This window comes from Carex rostrata, chromosome 8 (genome assembly GCF_964058835.1).
Source record: "Carex rostrata chromosome 8, lpCarRost1.2, whole genome shotgun sequence".
NCBI classification, from domain to species: domain Eukaryota; kingdom Viridiplantae; phylum Streptophyta; class Magnoliopsida; order Poales; family Cyperaceae; genus Carex; species Carex rostrata.
The window spans coordinates 6,475,142-6,495,245 of record NC_135925.1 but is presented as its reverse complement, the minus strand read 5'-3'; the positions used below and the strand labels follow the sequence as shown (position 1 = coordinate 6,495,245).

General features: G+C 36.3%; 1 protein-coding gene across 3 annotated transcripts; it reads right to left on the bottom strand.

Annotated features, from left to right (window-relative positions):
- Nucleotides 1–644: 644 nt before the first annotated feature.
- AIR9 (Outer arm dynein light chain 1 protein) lies at nucleotides 645–19,421 on the bottom strand. 3 transcript variants are annotated; one of them, XM_078306573.1, is made up of 38 exons: nucleotides 19,214–19,421; nucleotides 17,738–18,633; nucleotides 17,195–17,260; nucleotides 16,934–16,999; nucleotides 16,536–16,607; nucleotides 16,139–16,204; nucleotides 15,988–16,050; nucleotides 15,829–15,894; nucleotides 15,309–15,408; nucleotides 14,765–14,866; nucleotides 14,102–14,328; nucleotides 13,691–13,805; nucleotides 13,136–13,256; nucleotides 11,879–12,051; nucleotides 11,287–11,419; nucleotides 11,017–11,117; nucleotides 10,874–10,921; nucleotides 10,354–10,538; nucleotides 9,942–10,059; nucleotides 9,445–9,572; nucleotides 9,022–9,190; nucleotides 8,486–8,604; nucleotides 7,667–7,835; nucleotides 7,205–7,289; nucleotides 7,026–7,099; nucleotides 6,830–6,949; nucleotides 6,109–6,301; nucleotides 5,663–5,784; nucleotides 5,081–5,288; nucleotides 4,849–4,922; nucleotides 4,608–4,746; nucleotides 4,179–4,363; nucleotides 3,733–3,888; nucleotides 3,054–3,185; nucleotides 2,788–2,846; nucleotides 2,546–2,578; nucleotides 1,916–2,047; nucleotides 645–1,125 (listed from the first exon to the last, which is right to left on the bottom strand). In XM_078306573.1, the coding sequence occupies exons 2-38, from the start codon at nucleotides 18,428–18,430 to the stop codon at nucleotides 949–951; spliced, it is 4,989 nt and encodes a 1,662-aa protein (XP_078162699.1). In that variant the 5' UTR covers nucleotides 18,431–18,633; nucleotides 19,214–19,421; the 3' UTR covers nucleotides 645–948. The 3 variants fall into 3 exon arrangements, with proteins under 3 accessions (XP_078162699.1, XP_078162700.1, XP_078162701.1); XM_078306574.1 differs by having other exon boundaries at nucleotides 19,201–19,380; XM_078306575.1 differs by lacking the exons at nucleotides 645–1,125; nucleotides 2,788–2,846 and having other exon boundaries at nucleotides 1,932–2,047.
- Nucleotides 19,422–20,104: the final 683 nt, after the last annotated feature.

The following is a 20,104-nucleotide window of genomic DNA, read 5'->3' as shown; positions in this document are numbered from 1 at the left end:
TTATAGTTCTTAAAACATCATATAATTATTCCGTTTATTTTATTTACCATTTATGTGCTTGTTTAATGCATATGGAGAAGAAATCACTTTACAATGGTTTATCCAACTTGACTGAAATTTAGAAACGGAGGGAATGAAGCAATTAAAACATGATTATAGCTTTAGAATTGGTTCCCAAACAAAATGGCAAAAGAAACAAAGTTTCAAAGAGAAAAAGATTGGTAAACTGGCAGATAATTCTCTAGTACAAGACGGTCAACATCATTGAGAATTTTTGGTTGATAATGGTCGGCAGAAGTTCAATACTACAGAACTGATGATGTCATTTTTCAATTTAACTTTATTTTTATTAAACTATCTACTGCTAAACTCGCGGTAAATAACACAATTGCAGCATTTGAGTTTAATTTAACGATTTGTCAATTGGCTCCAGCATTATATCTTGTTTGCTAATCTGCATATTGAAGAATAATATATAATTAGCTTTTGCTCCGAAGCATGGGATGAAGTTAAAATTTCTTCGCCCTTAATAACGTCTATTATAAGTTTTTTTTTTTTTTTTTGAAGGTTGTAAATTGTTTTTTTCATTAAACAATTGCCCCGTGCAAAATAGACGCACATGCAGAATTGATCAAAACAAGCACTTTCGAAAATCTTTTTCCAAATTGTACATACAATTCTATACAAGCATCTATCCAATTAGAGGATCAGAATTTACATCACAAAACCAAGCAAACTAGGTAAAAGGTCGTATAGACCTGAATTAAAAATTTTGCTAACCTCACTTTTTTCGATCGGGTCATTTTCACTCTATTTCTCATATCCAAGTCAAGTTGATCATCAAATCACACATTGAAATAAACACACTCAAAGCACACTAATTTGGAGCTCGTTATATACTGTCCTGGAAGTCATCTTAATCTTTCTTGCCACTTCACAGCAGGAGTATCATGATTCTGTCTTCAGGAGAGAATTTAGAGAGGTGCTATTGAACTTCTGCGCAAGTCCCCTTAATACAAGCACAATCAAATCACGCATATGACGAGTTTGTACCATCAATTCGACTTCTGTCTCAGTATCCACCACAATTTTGAACCGGTGCTGGTCATTCCTATACAGCTCAACCTACAAAAGCCCAAAACATTTTGCTTTTCTTGTCAACATTAATCAGCCTTGAATAATACTAGTTATGATGCGTTGTAGCAAGTAACTCAACCAACAGTGGTAGTAAACATGTGTCCTGCAAGACTATTGAGGTATGATAACAGTTGGTATCTATTTAAGCTCCTCTTTTGTTCATATTAGGCTAATTCTATGTTCCACTAATTCTGAAGTGAGGATCAACTAAACTTCACAACAATATAAAAAGCTAACCAAATAAGTTCAACCAAACAAAGAATACAAATGATTGTCTAACATACTCCACATAAAACAGGTATAATATATCGAGAAAATAAAATGTATATTCAATAGATCAGAAAAAGGTAATAATGTGTCAGTTCAGGCCTCAGGCAGGTTGAGCACCAACAATAGAAGCAAAAAAAAAAACATCAGTTAAAATATAAAAAAAATGATCCGCGACCCTAGATTGAAATTTAACCTAACCAATTTCATATCCTACATGCTTTTGGACTTCACCTACTTTATCTTTCTCTACTGGAAAGAGAAAATTCAATAAAATGTTTATTATTCGTGGCAAAACGGTAGGTTCTATTGTTCTTTTTATTTTTTCATCAAATTGGTTTGGGAAACAGTGATTTACTTTCTTCGTACAAAAAACTACAAATTCATGTGTTCAGATAAACTAATACAAGGGAGGCTTTCTAGAATTACAATTTTTGATACAGAATTATATACACATGCAGGGACTATTGTGACTTTGAAAGTTATGCAAGGGGTATAAATAAAAGCGTACATGGAAAGGAGGGGAATAGGAGCCCCGTGCTTCAGTGGAGGGAAACGAAGCCTTGGAGCCTGGCTTCACAACCTTCATTCGCTTCTTGCTAAGCTCTAAGATCCTCTTCTCTAAATTTGCAACTCCTGGAGCCTGTGAAAATAAAATAACACTTACCAACCCAAACCATTGATACTCCGGCAAGATTATTTTCACAAGCAACAAAAATTAATTCCCATAATTTCCCAACATCCAGAGAACGACATCAAAATTTCTGGTTCTTGTCAAAACTACACGCTTTTAAGTGGACAAGTAATGATAAGTGGGATATGTCATTCTACCCTGTGGTCCTGCTTTCTTGAAAATTGGCCCAGTGAAAGAGTTGAATAAAAAAAAGATGTCATAGTGAACAATTTTATTTTGGAGATCAGCTGGATTCGTAAACATTTAAATAATTTCAAATTTATGTAATAAGTAAATGATAGGCCTAATGCAGCTCAGGTTTTCAAACAGTCACCGAGTAATCTTTAAGCTTTGGGATTTTCAGCAATAGATATAAATCATGAACGATTTGTACAAATAAAAGAAATGATTGGTGCTATGACATAAAAAGGTTCCGATGAATATTTAGCGGGTTAAAAATTTAATTACCCTTCTCTCAGAGTGGTCTTTGTCACGCAATACCTGTTTCAAATTTTAAACAAAACATGTTATCATTTATAAAAGGAGTTATGTGAAGTTCTGAACACAACTTTTGTCAGATCAAGAGGTTGAAAACCCAATGCATGTGAAGTAGATTAATATGAAGAGTCTAAAACTCTGGATTTCCCTTCCAGAGTCACTTTATGATAGACAAATAAATAAATTAACGAATGTAACAAAAGTGTGATGACCTCAAACTTCACGGAACCAAGGGTGAGCTTCTCCTTCACTTCTTGAAGAATATCAGGTTCTGAATGCAAAGAAATAATAATAAAAAGATCAATACATAAGACATACAATATCAGGATCATGCAGTGTATTGGCTGCTGCTAGTAATTTTTTTCAAAACCTTTGTTTCATAAATGCTCTTATGTATTCACATGGGAAATCCATAATCTATCGGCTAATATACTCGTAAAATTTTAGGAGCAAGTCAAAGAGCATTTTGAAACCCTACCAACTGTAATAGGCTCAGTTGAGACAGAGACAGGCTGTCCCTCAACCCCATCCTCCCGCACAGGAGTATAAATTGCAACCAGTCGATACCCCACATCATCTACATTTGCCTCATACATTCTCCCGACCTCTCCTGTAATATTTTTAAAGCAAAATGTGAGAACTGATAGTTATTTATCAAACAAATCCAAACTATTTAACTAAAAAACTTGTACATCAGACCAAAACGAACAGATCAACTAGAAATGATCAACTTGTTGTGATATTCATCATACTAGACTAAGCCCGATAACAGCTAAAAGAACCATAAGAAAATTTGGTAAAGAGAGCCAGAACTGATTAACTTTGATTTGATCAGCTTATCTAAGAGCAAGAAAGAATAGGGTGAAGTGCAAAGGGAAATCCAGTTCATCAAAATTCTAACAAACATTTCCATCATAATAACCTAATAATGATTTTTATTTTATTTTTAGCATGAGATGAGGGTCAAAGCCCTAAAATCAACCCTACTGTGAGCAGTGGGTTCTGAACCTGTGACCTCCCACACAGAGGGCAATGCCTCATCCAACTGTGCTAGGTGGTACAAGGAACTTCTAAGTTTTATTTGAAATTTTGTAGAATTTCATTTGCCACCCAAAAAATAGCTTAGTAAAGGTTGGGTGGAAAAAATGCACACTAACCAGGAATTGAGATGAGGTCTGGGCTCCCGACCATAGACCGTAGCCACTGAATTCGGCTTTTTCCCTCTTTGCCCCCTGTATAGACTCCCTTCACAGCATATAAGTTGGTGTGGAAACCTCTCCCTTCTATCTCAAGCTTTTCTATTTTAGGTATCCCTAGAAATAATACATATATATGCCATTTACATGTTTGTTATACTCATAGGTACTTGTATTACTTTTCATTTAATCAAGGGCATCTATATGCTTAAACATTAATTTCCCCCAACTAACATTATGGACAAATCCCCTGACCAGCGGGACACGAGTGAGGTTTGGTACCAATTGTAGTGCCAAAATTTGCAGGATTTCTTTCAAAATTGAAACCCTTGCTAAGGGAACAACAAGTTTATGTGTGGCTGTGGGGTGGGGTGTGTGCATGTGTTAAATAGGGAGGGAGGGACAACCTGGAACAACAGAGGAAGTTGTTGCTGAGGCTGGGACACTTGATCTTCCAAAAGCATCAACAACTGTGCACTCACACTTAATGCACCGTCCTATATCCTCATACCGAAGCTTGTACCATCGAGAGTTATAAGCATGAGCGAGTATCTCATATGATTGTGTCTCACCCGAGTTTATTGAGTAATACCTATTTCCCGAGAAAAGTAAATGGAGATAAAAATTAATAAAGATAAAAAAAATTGTGATGAAGTTTTATAATCTAATTTTCATATAACCCATCTAAAAGAACACCAAAACAAAATCCACTGACAAAGTCATGCCTGTACCAACCCAAGTCGTACCAAATTAATTTGTGAAATTACACAAAAAAAAACAAAGATGCATGTGATTTATGAGGTGGTATAGCAATCATATGCATTACTTGAACATACCACTGGTATGTAATCTCTCTCTTGTATTTGCTCCAAACATTTCTCTGCAACTCGTTATCTGGTGTGATTTCTACAGCCGTTAGCATGTCTCCTTCAATTGCCTTCCCTTTCAATGAAAGGCTTTCTATTTGCAGGAGCTCTGAGAAATAACATAAGAAAAGGTAGACAGGCATACAAGTTGTCATTTATTCCACATTGTCTTCTACTGTAGGCTTTACTAGAAAAAAAAAATTGGCAATACCAGGGTATAGCACATCAGATGGCTCAGATAATACAATATCACCCACAACTCCATCAGATCGCACCGGTGTGTACCTAGAGAGAGATTAAACTTATGCTTAATTGAGGCATATTGCACAACTGAGGGAAAAATAAAATGGATCACATTTGTAAAACTGAGGATTAATTGAGGCATAAAGCATAGCCTTAGCCTGACTGAACTATAGGATATGAGATTGACAATGAGTAACTACCCAAACAATATACGGCAGGTGTAGTCAGAATCAGTGACTTCATATGTGGTTGAATCGGCACCATCGATTCTTGTAAGGGTTCCTTCACTTGTCTCCCTGTGCCAGCTGTACAAGCTTGTACCTTCGTATCCACCATAGTATACTCCTTCACCAGCGTATACACCTCTACCTATCTCCTTCAAACAAACTCCCGATACAACTGCGTTTGCTGATAAATAAGAATAACATCAGGGTCTAAAATAAGAAATAAAATTTGAGCGGCCTTCTTATAGTACTACCCATGGATTGCCACATACTATTGGGTACAACTAGAATCTAATCCATCTGTATCAGTCTTTGATCAGATTTTGCGAACTCTTGATATTTCTTTTCGTTTCAGTTGAAAAAAAATGAGTTGAGGCAATGGTTTAAATCAAGTATCAGCTGACTTAATCAAGGAAACTTGACTAATTTGGTCCTAGTTGACTTAAATTGGGACCAACTCCCATTATTATGGAGCATGCGGCTGGAGTTTTGAGAATTCAGTGGAGATTACAACAACTTTTATCAAAGGGAAGAGCATTTTTAGTGAATTAAACTAACCAGGCATTACTGGATTAGGGCTGATGGAAACTAAAGCACCACCAATTGCTCCATCATCCCGTGTTGGAACCCACCTTAGGGCCAGGTAAAAGCCCACATCCTCAAGCAAAGATTTGTAAGTTCTGTTTTTCAGAATACAAACAGACAAGTACAAAAGGTGGAAGAGTTTAAAAAGAATTTAATAACAGAAAGTTCTTTCTTTTAAGATGAGGATACTGGCTAAAATAGCACCCGCAAAACATCAGACAGGTAACAAAAGGCATGACCGAATATCTAATGAGGTATACTGCACCATGTATTATATGCTAGGGACAACTAGGGATAGTTTGTTATGCATTGGGGAGAGTTTACTTTTGGTTAGTAAATTTATCTTCTCTTAAGGAATACGTTATTTCATTGGCCGGTAAGGAAAAGGGAATTTCCAACATAAAGCTGCGGTAACTCACAAGGTTTCTGAGACGAGAAGAGCTTCAGATAAAGACGTTAATGAAATCAAATCTTGCTCAGCAGGCTTCTCTCTTATTCGGTACCATGTGTATATACCAGGGCCTTCGTTCCCTCCAAAATATTTTTTAAGTGGTACTATTTCAACATCCTCACAACAATCTGGTAAAATCAGCTCAACACCTCTTGGTTCCCCTGTATCAGAAAGAAATAGGAACTAAATATTTGTCAAAGGATTTAGGTAAAAACAAAACTAAATATTGCTAAATTAATACAGTACATGAAATACTAAAGAACGAGAGACAGAAGAATTTTAGAAAGAAATCTTTGTTTTCATCTTTTGTTAATCTCTTACAAAGCTGTATTACATCTCTTTTATAGAGCACAGATCAGTTATCTCTTTGCTAATTACATGTCTTGCCATTAACTAACTAACTGATCTGTTGATATCAGTTCTAACTACCACGTCTAACTAACATGGCTAACTGACTTCTAACTAACTCTATTAAATACTCTAGAAACCTGTTTATGTACTGTACCAGTGTGTTAACACATTTCACCGGCCCTGTAGTAGGCTTCTTTTATCTTTCTTTTTGTAAATTCAAATTTCCTTTGTGCATTATTTGGATTCATGTTTGAGTTGGGGCTCTATTTTAATATTAACTAATTCTGCATGGTGCTAATATGAACAGATAGCAAGCATCAAAATTAGAAAGCACTCACCTGGGATGATGACATCTGAAATAACGCTCACCGGAGACCCCCTTTGACCGTCATTTCGTACCGGTGTAAAGACGAGCTCGATTTGTGACCCGATATAGTCAAGTGTTAAATCAAGAAATTCTATACAAAAAAAGAAATTATTAGAGGAGAAAAAACAAGTGGATAAGCTGACTTTTGAGATATTGAGGATTCCCACCGTTCTCGGTTAGTTTTTCTTTCACCCCGGCACTATTCACCTGGAACCATTCTTGCATGCAGCTTCCTCTCACACTACAATAATTGTTATGTACAATAGGAAGTTGAATAAATAACAGGTCTCCCCATCATTGTATGTTTGAAAATTGAAAAGGACAAAAAAAAACAAGAAGAGTTTACCCTCCCATGTAGCCAGCAACAAAGCTCAAGCATGCTCCTTCAGTCGGTGCCCCAACAAGTTCTAGTGAGTGACATGTTGGTGGCCCTGGATAACAAAATTATAAAATAATAAAAATGAAAAGTCGCAAGACAAATGCTAAAAGCAAAATATCACTTGTAATTGTAGCCACAAATAAAAATGGAATTCAGCAACTACACCCAATACTTACCATATTGCATACAAAACCTATTTCAGAGGACATTTTTGAATAATATGCTAAAGCCAGAGACCTCAAGAAAAATTAACTTAATTGCCCTTGATTTTTTTTTTCTAGTAACCTTATATAATCTTAAGGAGTTGAAACAAATCTAAAACCAAGCACTGATGTTAGTTAGGCTATATTGTATTATACTATTTGCTCGAAAACAAACAAGTGGCATTTTAATGAATGGTTTGCTAAAAAAAAAAAACAATCAGCGTACCTGGTAGGATAGGACCAAGATGTTCAGAAATAACAACTGGACCACGGGCCCCATCGTTTCTGACTGGCTCACAAGAAACAGAAATGCGGGATCCTATATCACCCAATGTTAAAGTGTAAGAAGCACTTGTAGCACCTTCAACTTCAGTTTTGATACCATCTGAATCAGTCTGGAGCACAATACAACATATACCTCATTTTAGTTAAACATGTACCCAAATCTGGATTAGGTTCAATTAACCCTCAGTATGAGCATCGATTAAGGTACACGCGTAACTAGATATTACTAAATAAGCCCCTGAATTATCTCACTAAGTCAATTTTAAACTCAGTTACCCTCAAATTTGAAATAACATAAGAAAATGGCCAGTGAGAGGGTTAATTAAAATGGATATGTTCAATATCAATTAGACCTCTATAAACCGAACATCTTTTCAATTTCAAATTTCTTTTGCATGTACATTCCAAAAAAAAGGAATGTCATATAAACCATACAGAGTAGAGAACATGAAATATCATATAAATCAAGAAGGATCTCCAAAGTATCTCTCCTTCCTAACATTCTATTTCTACAACACAAACAAAAGGTAGTATTGAATGCTTTCAAAAATAATTGCTAGAGATATCTGTAGCATATTGCAGGCTTTAAGAGGGGGTGTATAAGAGGGTTCCCATTTTGGATGTATACATGAAGTTTTGGAGGGACATGCATAAAATTATTCCAAAATTATGGTAAAAAGATCTAAGAGAAGGGTATATTTATTTCAGAATAAAAATGATGATGATGACAATGACAATGGCAATAATAAAAATAGGGTACCAGAAACCACTGGAAGATGGAGTCGCCTTCTTCACCTCCCCAGTACCGTTTGTTAGCAACTAGCGTGGTCCCCTCAACAGGTTGACCCACTACATCTAGAGAAATTAATCTAGGGCTACCTGTCAGGCAAATCAAAGGATTTAGTAGATTAACTACCATATGTCATCATTTTGGTACTAAGGCTTGTATCAAACCATAAATCACTTTTCATAAATGGCTTTATGCATCGACTTTTATAAGAAGTTTTTCCTTTTTTTTTTTGTTTCAAATTTCATGAAACTTAATTTCCAACTGGTGTACCTTGCCAATTTTAGACTAAACATGAAGTGCCTAAGGGATGCAAAAATGGAATAAAAAAACTATTGTGCATTTTACGTCGGTCAACAATTGCAAACCAGCTTTTCATTGCTGCAGAACAGGAAACAAGCAAAAGTTTTCATGCTCAACTCCAATTGCACCAATCCAAAATGATAAATTTGCTCCACCTGTTCTAGCATAAGAGTTACTAAGAATTTGAATCAGAAAATGTCAAGTACCTGGCCTAACTGGCTCTGTGCTAAGGTGAATTCTGGGCTCACCAATGGTACCATCATCTCGTACAGGTGTGCATTCAAAAGAAATATATTTTCCAATGGCATCTTTTGCAATCCTGTATTGAAGAAGTCCAGTTGCCTCTTGTAACAATTCACCTTCATCACCTTCATTCTGGCAATTGCCAAGAGACTGGCCAATTAGATAAAGATCAAACTAGAAACAGCCGACACTCATAGAAGCACAATATGAGCATCGTGGACCTTTAATTGTATTATTGTGCCTCAATCAATCATGTTGTGCAACTAAGCAACAGAGCACCCAATTATCAATTTTCCTATTGGATAGTTTAGCTTCAATTGCAGACAAGAATTCATAAGAGGCTTACACACATATGTAATGGTATAGTGCAATTGTAATCTTAGTACCTCATGCAGATACCAACGGCATTGGCTTTTCCCTTCGTAGCCCCCTATATAACCATATGATGCCGTCAAAACTTCGCCCTCTGATAACTCACCAGTAATTGTCAAAAAATTCAAGCTTGGTGGCAGAGCTACAACAAAATAAAAAAAATAACAAATGATATAAAACTAATCAAATGACAATATTAACCACTACATGCAGTATAAGATGCCTTTTTCAAGAATGATGATCGGACAACATCTGATTGGCTCTTATGTATATATATGTTGACCATGTATATATGCTGTTCATCCTTGTTAAAATTAACAAGTATAATGAATGTAATGTAGTAAAAGGACAGAGAATTAACAACAATAAACCTTCCTAAAAAAACAACGATAAACCAAAGGCCCACAAAGTCTCTCACATGGGCAGGGCAACAGTACTGCACTCATGAACAGGACCTAATCTAAAATCCAACTTACTATATATGAACCATGAATATGATTTAAGATCTTACTTTCAACAATGCTTTCTGATACAAAATAAGCCGGTTCACCAATTTCACCATCTGGGGCCATAGGAGTTAGCTTAGCCACAATATAATATCCAATAGCGGCCAGAGGAACTCTAAACATCTAAAAACATTAACAAATAATAGTGAATAAAAGTAGGTTAATTACGTAACAGTATAGATTGTATAAAAAAAGAAGTCCGTCCTCAGATTCTCATACTTGACTAAGTTAATCCTTGTAATTAACTGGCCAAATCTCAATTTTATCTTTTAATTTTCAATAGCAACTCAAAGCAATCAACGTTTTACATCTCACAAACTAGCGATGGTCTACACTATTTGCTTTTGAATAGAACTTACAAGAAGTACAAGGACAGTAGCATATACAGAAGATTCCATTATTCTTCCCTGTTCTAACCTTAGCTACTTTGGAAGTGGTGAGGGCTTCAAGAGCATTTTCATCCTCAAATTTTGAAGAAGTTGACTTGAACCATTGAACCCTACTACATCCCTCAGTACCACCAGTGATGGTGGAGGTGGCTGTCACCTTGCTCCCTTCCCTCATCTCACCCACGATTTTCAAATTTATCACTTTTGGTGGAGCTGAAACATGGTTTTACAATCAATTAGATATATTATACATGCATACATAAGAAAAGTTTGCCGTTAAACGAGGGACTCTAGTAGCCATCTCACAACACTGTTATACGAAAAAGATGGATAGCATTGAGCACATCACAGGCTTCCAGTAACACGATTCTTATAGTGCGCACCCAACTGATCCAAGTATCTTACACTTGGAGAAAAGGTAATCTGATTACCATTCTGTTTTTATTTGCCAACAGTATGTATGTACAGGTATGCCAACGTATGCATGCATTGAGATGCATAAATTTGCTACATTTTCCCAGAGAGAGAAAGAAAAGAAAAGAATGTACCTTTCTTAACGATCTCTGTCATGACATAACCCGGTTCACCCTCCTCACCTGTGCAAGTCAAACAAATTGTATTTATCCAGTTAAACTTGCTGACATGAAAACATGCTAACATACCTCAAGTTTGTAAATTCAGTATAACGAACCTTCAAGATTAACAGGGATGTACATGAATTTTAGACGTGATCCAATATCCTGCTTGGTCAAGGTATACTCAGTTGTCCCAGATGATACCAGCACAAATTCACTGCTCAGAAAAAAGAAAAAAAAAAGTATAAAGATACAGCTAAAATTAAACCCAACAAAATCCAAAAGCTTGCAATGGAATCTCAACTGGATCAAATTTATGTGCTATGATTATAATGGTGAGTAATAGCAAGTAAAAGGATCCATGAAAAAAGGTACTTGGTGCATACCCGTTTTCTTTTTCTCTCAGCCATCTATATTTTGAGGGGCCCTCCTTGCCACCAAAGTAAGTCCCAACAGCAATTAATGTATTGTCTTCTGTTGCATCTCCCTCTATTTGTAAATTGCTGACAGATGGAGCAGCTGAGAAAAAAAAAGTAACAAAGTGATCAGTCAGGCATTCCTCCAAAAGCAAGCAAAGAGGCAAGTAAACAATTTCACTTTCTGCATATACACCCAAATTTCAGCTAGTTACACAAGGAGACAGATATGGTACCATTTGAATTTTGCAAATAGCTAATACAACCCAACTTTACATGCAGAAATCAAGTCACAAACTATTCCAACTTAGCCCTGATTAAACCTCAACCGTGCAATGACCTCACAAAAACTTTCCTCAAATGGAACTATTTTTCTGTGTATTGCAGAATTGCAGTTAACTGGAGCCTTTATTGGGTGTCTTTGTAACTGAATTTGCACATGAATCTTTCTGCATTATACACAACATTATTTATTCTGGAAGTTTGATTTTGAATAGCAACCCACCTCAAAATAGAGAGCATTCTTGAAAATGTTTGCATAAAAAAAGAAAGAAAGAAACACCTGCTTCTACAACGCCAGTGTTGAAATGCTTCCTTTCTCCCTTAGTGCCCTCTTGTGTTATCGGTGTGTACATATATACTAAACTAGAGCTCACATCATTTAGAGTAAGCTTATATTCCTCCTTTTCTGCTCCCTGTATTATCTCTGAACTATTCCACCCTTCCCTTGACCAGCTACGAAAAAGAAAGAATAAATGAACAATTAGATTCTTCCATAAAAAATATATATTATATATTTTTTTAAAGTACCGGGCAAAACTTCCCATTATCCCAATGACTTTCAGTAAAAAAACATATTGAGTACCTATCCAAAACCAACCATGTTAACTATTTGGCAGCACCAACCTGACAGTCAACCCAACTGGCACAATAGCTAGCAGGTCTTGTCCCAGCTAGGGGTAGCAAAAAAGCTCATGACTCATGGATCGATTGGGATCAGTCCGTGACTCGATCGCTAACAGCTCATTCGTTGCTGGCCCGAACTGTTAACGAGGGGACCAGTCCGTGACTCGATCGCTAACAGCTTGTTTATTTCTGGCCTGAACTGTTAATGAGCTAGCTCGTTAATGGCTCGGTCCAGATTAAACGAGTTTGAGCTGGGCCTAGCTCGCTCACGAGCTAGGTCGCTTGTTAGATAGATTTTTACGATTTGATCTGACCCGTTGGATGAAAGGTTAGGGTTTACAATTTGTTGTTTTTTATTCAATATTCATGCATTTTTGTCATTCTACCAATTACTATGTTTGATGCTTTGTTTGATGGGCTTGTTTCATTCTATTAACTGCACTTAAAAATGAATATTTGATGCATTGTTTGATGGGCTTCATTATCTTTTTCTTTCTTTTTTTAAATTTGTAAGATACTAGCCCAAACAAAGCCCAGCGTGCTAAACGAGCCAGCTCGGTTCAGCTCGCTACTGGCTCGGTCCGATTATGAGCTAAGATTCTAGCTTGGTCCCTTAATCTCAACTCACTCGGTTGTTGTAGCAGGCCGATCACGAGCTGGGTCTAGCTCCTGATGAGCTAGCTCGTTGCCACCCCTAGTCCCAGCAGGCATTTATTTAATGATAATCGACTACGTCAAACCCTTCTCAATTTCAGCTTTGACATTTGGATAACAAAGAATTGTAAACCATAGCAGACCAAAAAGAGAGGTGATATCAAATTGCCCATGCTGACAGCACAAAGGTGCCTCCCATGTTTTTAGTCGTAAATGTGATGACAACAATTAACAAGAAGAAATAAAATAAGCTACTAACCTTGAAACACCTTTACCAGGTGTACCACCACACCAAGCAACCTTAGCAGAGCCTCGCAGTACATTTCCTTCTACAAGCTCACCATCTACTGTCAGTTCTACCACCTTTGGTATTCCAGTGCCTGATGCATGAAAAGAAATAAGATGCAGTCGTGAGCAATTTAATAATTAAGTGGTGCCTGCAGAAGGGCCCCATTATTTTCCTTATTTGCAGAAAAGAGACATGTATTTGACATGGAAAATCTAATTAATCAGTCTCTTGTCCTAGAAATTACTTAGTTGTTGACAAATTCACACCTTCATTATATTTGAACAAAGCCACTGATAATTTCAGTGTTAAGGTTTACACAATTAGATAAAAGAAAAATGGAAAGTACTTGGACAAGATATTTGATTGGATGATAAGTAGAAGTATGATAAGATCACTTAACTAAGGGCAGGTGGTCATTCTTATTTTCTAAAAACTCAGTTAATGTGCATTATATTCTACAAACTATTGGATATCTTTTGAAACAATCCCTAATCACATGCACAACAAAGAGAGAGGAAGTAATACCTGACAGAACAGCTTTACTTATTGCAAAAATTGGGCCAAACTCTTCACCATCTAACACTGCAACGCACTCGACCTTTAAAAATCTTCCCACTTCTTCTCTTTTTGGCCAATAAACCTTTTAAAAGCAAGTGATATCTTAATAGAAGAAGAATAATGATTTTAGAACTAGCCGACTGTTTCTCATTCCAGCATGGAGGCAGAGTCCTTTACAAAATAAAAAAAATTATCTATAAAAACTAAATTAGGAAATAGCATTTTCACTGCAGTTACTGTTTCTGTATCCAACTTTTGTCTCAAATTTTACAAAAGAAGTGTACAAAATTTTGTATAATTCGTTTGCAAAGGGCAAGCAAGTTGAGCCCAGAGATCTTGATATTAATATTATCTTCAGAAAAAAAAAAATTTAAGTACCTTATCTATCGCTCCATGATTATGCGAAAAATTGGTAGGGGTTCTACCACCAACATACCACTTATACTTGAGGGCCAAATCATGGTTTTCGCCATTTGCATAGTTGAAGGTGAAATGACAACTGCAAGCATCATCTTCAAATGGCTGATCGACAGATGCTTCTCCAACAGTGTAGCCTGGCGGTACCCGGGCCTTCCATTGCTCAGTGAGAAAGGAAAAGGTTGATTCTACCTCATTTAAGATTTTCAGGCAAATTACAAATAAGAAGAACATAAATATTCTACGTTGTCTTAATGAAATATATAATAAACGATTAAATGATGTTTATATCATGTTATTCATAACCAAAAAACTTATACAAACCAATTTTCTTATTTATTTTCTGTTTTATCTTGCCTCTATTTTTATGTGTATGCTTTCTTTTCTTCGCTCCTTGTGGTCTCCAATAAAAGTTCATGGTACCTAACTAGTATTGTTCTAGCTGTATATTATCATTTCGGGATATTAATTCATCCCAATTGTACCTTGATCACATAAACCCTCAAAATAAGGCATGGAAATCCAAGCAAAGAATAAGTAGTCAAACCTTACCAACTGTTATTCAACCGGCAAGAGCCAGATAAAAACAGTACAAAAATGATAAAAAAGTGCTTTAGGCCCTACCAGCAGCTGCCTCGGGAAAACAGAAGGCCCATCCATTTCTAACACATAAAGCTGTATGCGGAGGATACTTTTTGGCTACCTCCACTTCACTTGGTACAAGATCTGCAATTTTAATTAGGTCAGGATACTGCAGTTGATCCAGTCTTAGTATAGTCAATTCCAAATTATTACACAACCAGTCATCACCATAGCCTGAAACAAGGCCAGATGCTAACTGCAATGAGTTTCAATATTAGGAAATTATCATCAGCATGGCCCAAAACAAGGCCAGACGCTAGCTACCAAGTTTCATATTAGGAAATTATGATATAAATGAGATTATATGTATAGAAGTTGTGGTTAAGACTTGCTGTTACCGTGCTGCAAACTTCTTTTTTTAAATAAATAAATAAGCACCGCTTTACCAGCCACCTGGCTCATTACTTATACAAGGTTTATATAACAACCAACTTATACACGATTTCATAATTCAACAAACCAACTAATCCCTCAAACGACCTCTCTAAATCCTACCCCTAACCCACTACAACCATTGAAACAGTACCTCGGTTGTTGAACTTTCTCAAGGTTGGGCCCACGAGTAATAAAGAAGCCGCTTCTACATGAGGAATCTCTAAAATTGGGTTCTCTTCCAGGCGCAAATGCTGCATTTATTTTAGAACGAATATTTTAAATACAATACTAAATTCTTACCATATTAAACATAATATAAAATGGAAGTGGATTGATAGAGATTTTACAAAAGAAAAGCTTCTTTTTTCGTAACATATGGAAAATAATATCTACTGGTTTTTCCCATTTAGCAAGAAACCATCATATGGATTATATGACTAAATTCATGCCTGTTCAATTCTTTTGATGAAACTATATAATTTTGTCAGAAAGAACTTGATAATATTGTAATTTGGGGACGAACTACGTATTGGACAAAGACATTCCTGACTAGCACCAATCCCGTCTGGTACCGACCAGGTATCAGTAATCCTTTGTCACAATAAATGCAGCTACAAAAATTGACAAAGTGACAAGTGTCAAAAGAAAAAATATATAAAAGCTTGCATTACCTCAAGAGAGGGTAAATGTGGGAAACCCTTCAGTGTAGATATTTTATTCTTACTAGCCGCTAGCACCTGACAGAGGTAGGGATAGGAAAGGTTCACAAGACAACAATGAAGAAAAATAAAAAATAAAATAAATAAAAGTGCATTGAAAAACAAACTTGCCTGTAATTTTGGCTGGCTACCCATAGATAGGGATCTTAGTTTATTTTGTGCCACAGAGAGGAACTAGAGAGAGAGAGAGAGAGAGAGAGAGAGAGATTAGTGATTTCAACAAAATAAGATAAAAGAATGATGGATTGATAAGGCTAAGTACCTCCAAGTTGGGGAGTTCAGGCAAGCTAGCAAGTGATGTAATTTGGTTACCAGCAAGGTAAAGTTGCTAAAGCAATAAGTTAAAGAAAAAAATATATCAGTAATAGAGCTAAGAGGAATTAATCAGTATTGCAGAACAAGAATTGACCTGAATAACCTCAAGCATCTAAGAAATATAATACCCAATATACCTCTCATTTCAAAAAACGCCCAGACTACATGTCCTTCCTCTAAAACCCATAGAGAAAGGTGCTTCATCAAGAGGGCATATTAGGGATCCTTTCAAGGTGGATCTGGAAGCCAAGGTATATTGGATACTCTGGGAATTCACAGGGCTAGCTAGATATGGAACTTCCCCCTACAGGATATATGAAAATAGCAAAATGTAATGTACTCACTTGTAGGCCTTTGCAATTCCCAAGAGGATCAAAAACTGCGGCCTTGAACTCATTAAAGCTTAAATCCAGAACCTATATGGTGGAGAAAGAATTATGAAGTTAGTTTTTCACATCAGTGATGATTTGAGATTCCACAGGTATACAACACCACAGACCTCACTGCTATGGTACTATATCATATTGGGCTTTTTAAAGGCATCTATTTTGCAGAATCAGTTTAGGGTACAAGTAAGGTACAGTATAATTTAGGGGTTTTCTGTAATGTTTCAACGCCTAGTTACATTATCCTCAATTAAGATCCATACAACAGGAGAGAAGCTGATATCATGAATGGAACTTCAGCTGGTATGTACTGACCAATTCCTTGGAGAAAATACTTAAGAAGTAAATATAAGAACCTTGACACGCTGCAAAGCCTCAATACCCTCAACTGATGACAAGCGATTATCTCTGAGATAAACAAACTATAGGGAAAATTGAGGAATATATTAGATACAAGAAAAACAAAGAACAAAATTACACAAAGAAAAGTTCTTATGCCTTGTAATGTATGGCATAAGTAGGACAAGCATAAAGTTTGCTAATGGAATAAATAAACTTTATGTAGAATAACCAAAGGACATGTCAAAAATTAATTCATACTGTAATTAGTATCTGACCTCCAAATTTGGTGACAAACTCAATTGTCTTAGATTAGAAACTCGGTGGCCTCTCCTATCCAACCTCTGCCAAAAATTAGAAAAGTTTTTTTAGTTAAGATAATTAGCAAGAGCACAGTTAGGTATCACCAAGGATGAAATCCTCAGGTTTTGTGCATCTTATTTAGTGCTTCTGGTACTTGCAATGCCCTGATGAGTAATTGACTAAATTGCTCCTCCCCTCATTTCCAGGTTTTTTTTTAAATTCTGTACTTCCAAATTTTTAATTCTGTGATGTATGCTAAAGCTATTTTAGGTTAGATCCAGGACCATTAAAGTTAAATGGAGACTGAATTGTCAAATCTCATAATTAACTAATACTCAATTGGATACAAATTTTGAGGCATCTGTGCCCAACTGGAAGCTTAATTGATTACAGGTGGGGCTCATTTCCACAATTGAGGAGCAAGGACACTAACCTACAAACCAGTTTGGAATTGGATACCAATTCATTGGCCAATATTCAAAATTAAAACCCAGAGATAAAACATTAAAATTACCAACCCGGTCATCACTTGCATTCTCCACCTTCGGCAACATTAAAGCCTGCAAATCCTTTACATTTGAAGTTGAGCTTTTCTTCTTAGTAACTAAATCAGATTCTGACCCAACTCGTCTCCTAGCCATGTGCAACATAGTTGTCTTCACTGCATAATTAGCAGCAGTGGAAGAAGAAGAAGCAGTAGACATGGTAGAAGAGTTCCGTTTCAATCTAGTACTGCTACTGGCAGCTGTACTGGTATGGCTAGAACCATCTCGCGAAGAAGTAGAGGACACAGAACCCTTCTTGGAAGATAGGGAACTAGCTGGTCTGACAGATGGAGTTTTTGGAGAGTGGTACGGGGATGAAGCTGGTCGGTACACAGAAGGAGACAGCGGTTTTTTCTGTAATCTACTCTGAGAAGAAGTAGACTTGGCTGAAGTAGCAGCATCTTTTACTGTAACTTCTTTTTCACCTGTTTCATGGGTTTCATTCTCCAGAATAGGGTTTTCAATGGATGCACTTGAAGAAGTACCATTACCATTGATGCCTCTTTTACGTGGCAGTGAGGTGGAGTTGGAGCTCAGGTTGGATTTCGACCCAGCACTGCTTGATCCTGACCCAGCGAGATTACGGGAAGAGGTGTTGCCGGCCTTCATTTTTGTGGTGGTGGGCTGTGAGGCCATGGCTGGTGACTTTGCAATTGCGGAAGACATGCGTGACTTTGTTAGAAGCTAGGTGCTGTCGCTAGATAGTTTTCTTTCCACTTGAGTCTCCATTGACAAGGAGAAGAGAGTTTGATTGAGATCTTACAAATTAATTCATCAATTTAAACTTGTTTGGCCATCTTTGTATAAGCTTCATAGTGGAGAGAATTGGAGGTTGTGAGGAGGTCTAGGGCCTTGATTTCTCTAATAATCTGGAAAAAAGTAGAAAAGGCCAGCTTCAGGATTTAACTTTGAAATTTAGTACGGATAAATGCTTTGTTATTAAAGCTTGAGCTGGTAATGGAAAGGTGGGAAATTCAAACATAATTGACAAAGCTAAAAATTGTTGCATGTAAAAGGGAATTTTCAGAATTGACTGATCAAAAGAGAATTTATGAAAGAGTTGAACATCTTCAAGCTTATTTGTTTTTGAATTGTTCATACCAAAAAAGACACTAATACTACACAAACAGGGTCAGATAACTTTGCTTTGGAAAAAACAGGGAATTTAAAGCTATAAAAAGGTCGTCTAAAATCCATTTTGTAACTTAATTCAAATAAGAACCCAATTTAAGCGTAGGCTTCTGTATACATGTTTGCGCCAACAAAAATTAAATGTTGCTAAAAACCTAAAACCCTTGTTTGAAAGTTATCAAAAAAACCAGAGTGAGGAAAAAAAAAACAAAGAACTCGACAATGGAAAGATATTCTTTGGTGATTTCGACAGAATGTAGGTAAGAACAGCAACCAAACACGAAAATCAGAAGACAATCACCTACAATTTGACCTTACTTGTTTTAAAAAATGAGAGATAACTTCGTTGAGGAAATCAAACCCTTATCTCTTTCTCTCTCTCCGAGATAATGCACAGCAGGGTGGGGAAGAAAGAGAGACCACCACCCGAAGAAAAAAAAAAACTAAGAAGCATCCAAGGGACAACCAGTGAAAGAATGCTCCAATATTATTTTTGCTTTACTAATTCCGTTAGTGGAAATGTTTCGCATCTCTTCTTATGCACAATTAATTTTTATAAGAACGTTACTAATTTCAATGAAATGTTTCGCATCTCCCCGTTGTTTACATTATAGATCATCTAAAACGTATCATTATCACCCCGGAGTTTTTAGTTTAATAATTAAATAATAGAAATACTTAATTTAATATAACTCCATGTCTCCATCACAGACAGAGTCAATGGAGCTAACGCTCCAGAGGAGCTGAAAATATTGTTTTTTATATTGTTTTAAGTTTTACAGGGGATACAAAATATGTCTATAATCAAAGTGATGGAATTGTGCTTGATGAGTTTAAGTATGTATTTATTTACAGCAAAAATAAATATTTTCAAGTAAAAAAATATGAGAAAAGGTTATTGTTCATCCTGTTTTGTCCACTGTCTGTCCACAGCCTTATTCGACTCCCGGTTCAACTGACTTTAACTGCCTTCAGTCCCCACCTTCGAACGGTCTCGTATCCTCCTATTTAAACATGTTGGCCGATGATGTAACCTTCCTTTTTTGAATTTCATTTCCCAAATTTCCAAATCCGATCAGATTTGCTCTGCATTTGCTATTTTGTGGTGAATATTATTGTTTGTGTTGAACATATGCTATGTGTGGAGAATATTGGTTTTGTTGAACATATGATGGATGTATATTTAGATTTAAAATTTTTACAGTATAT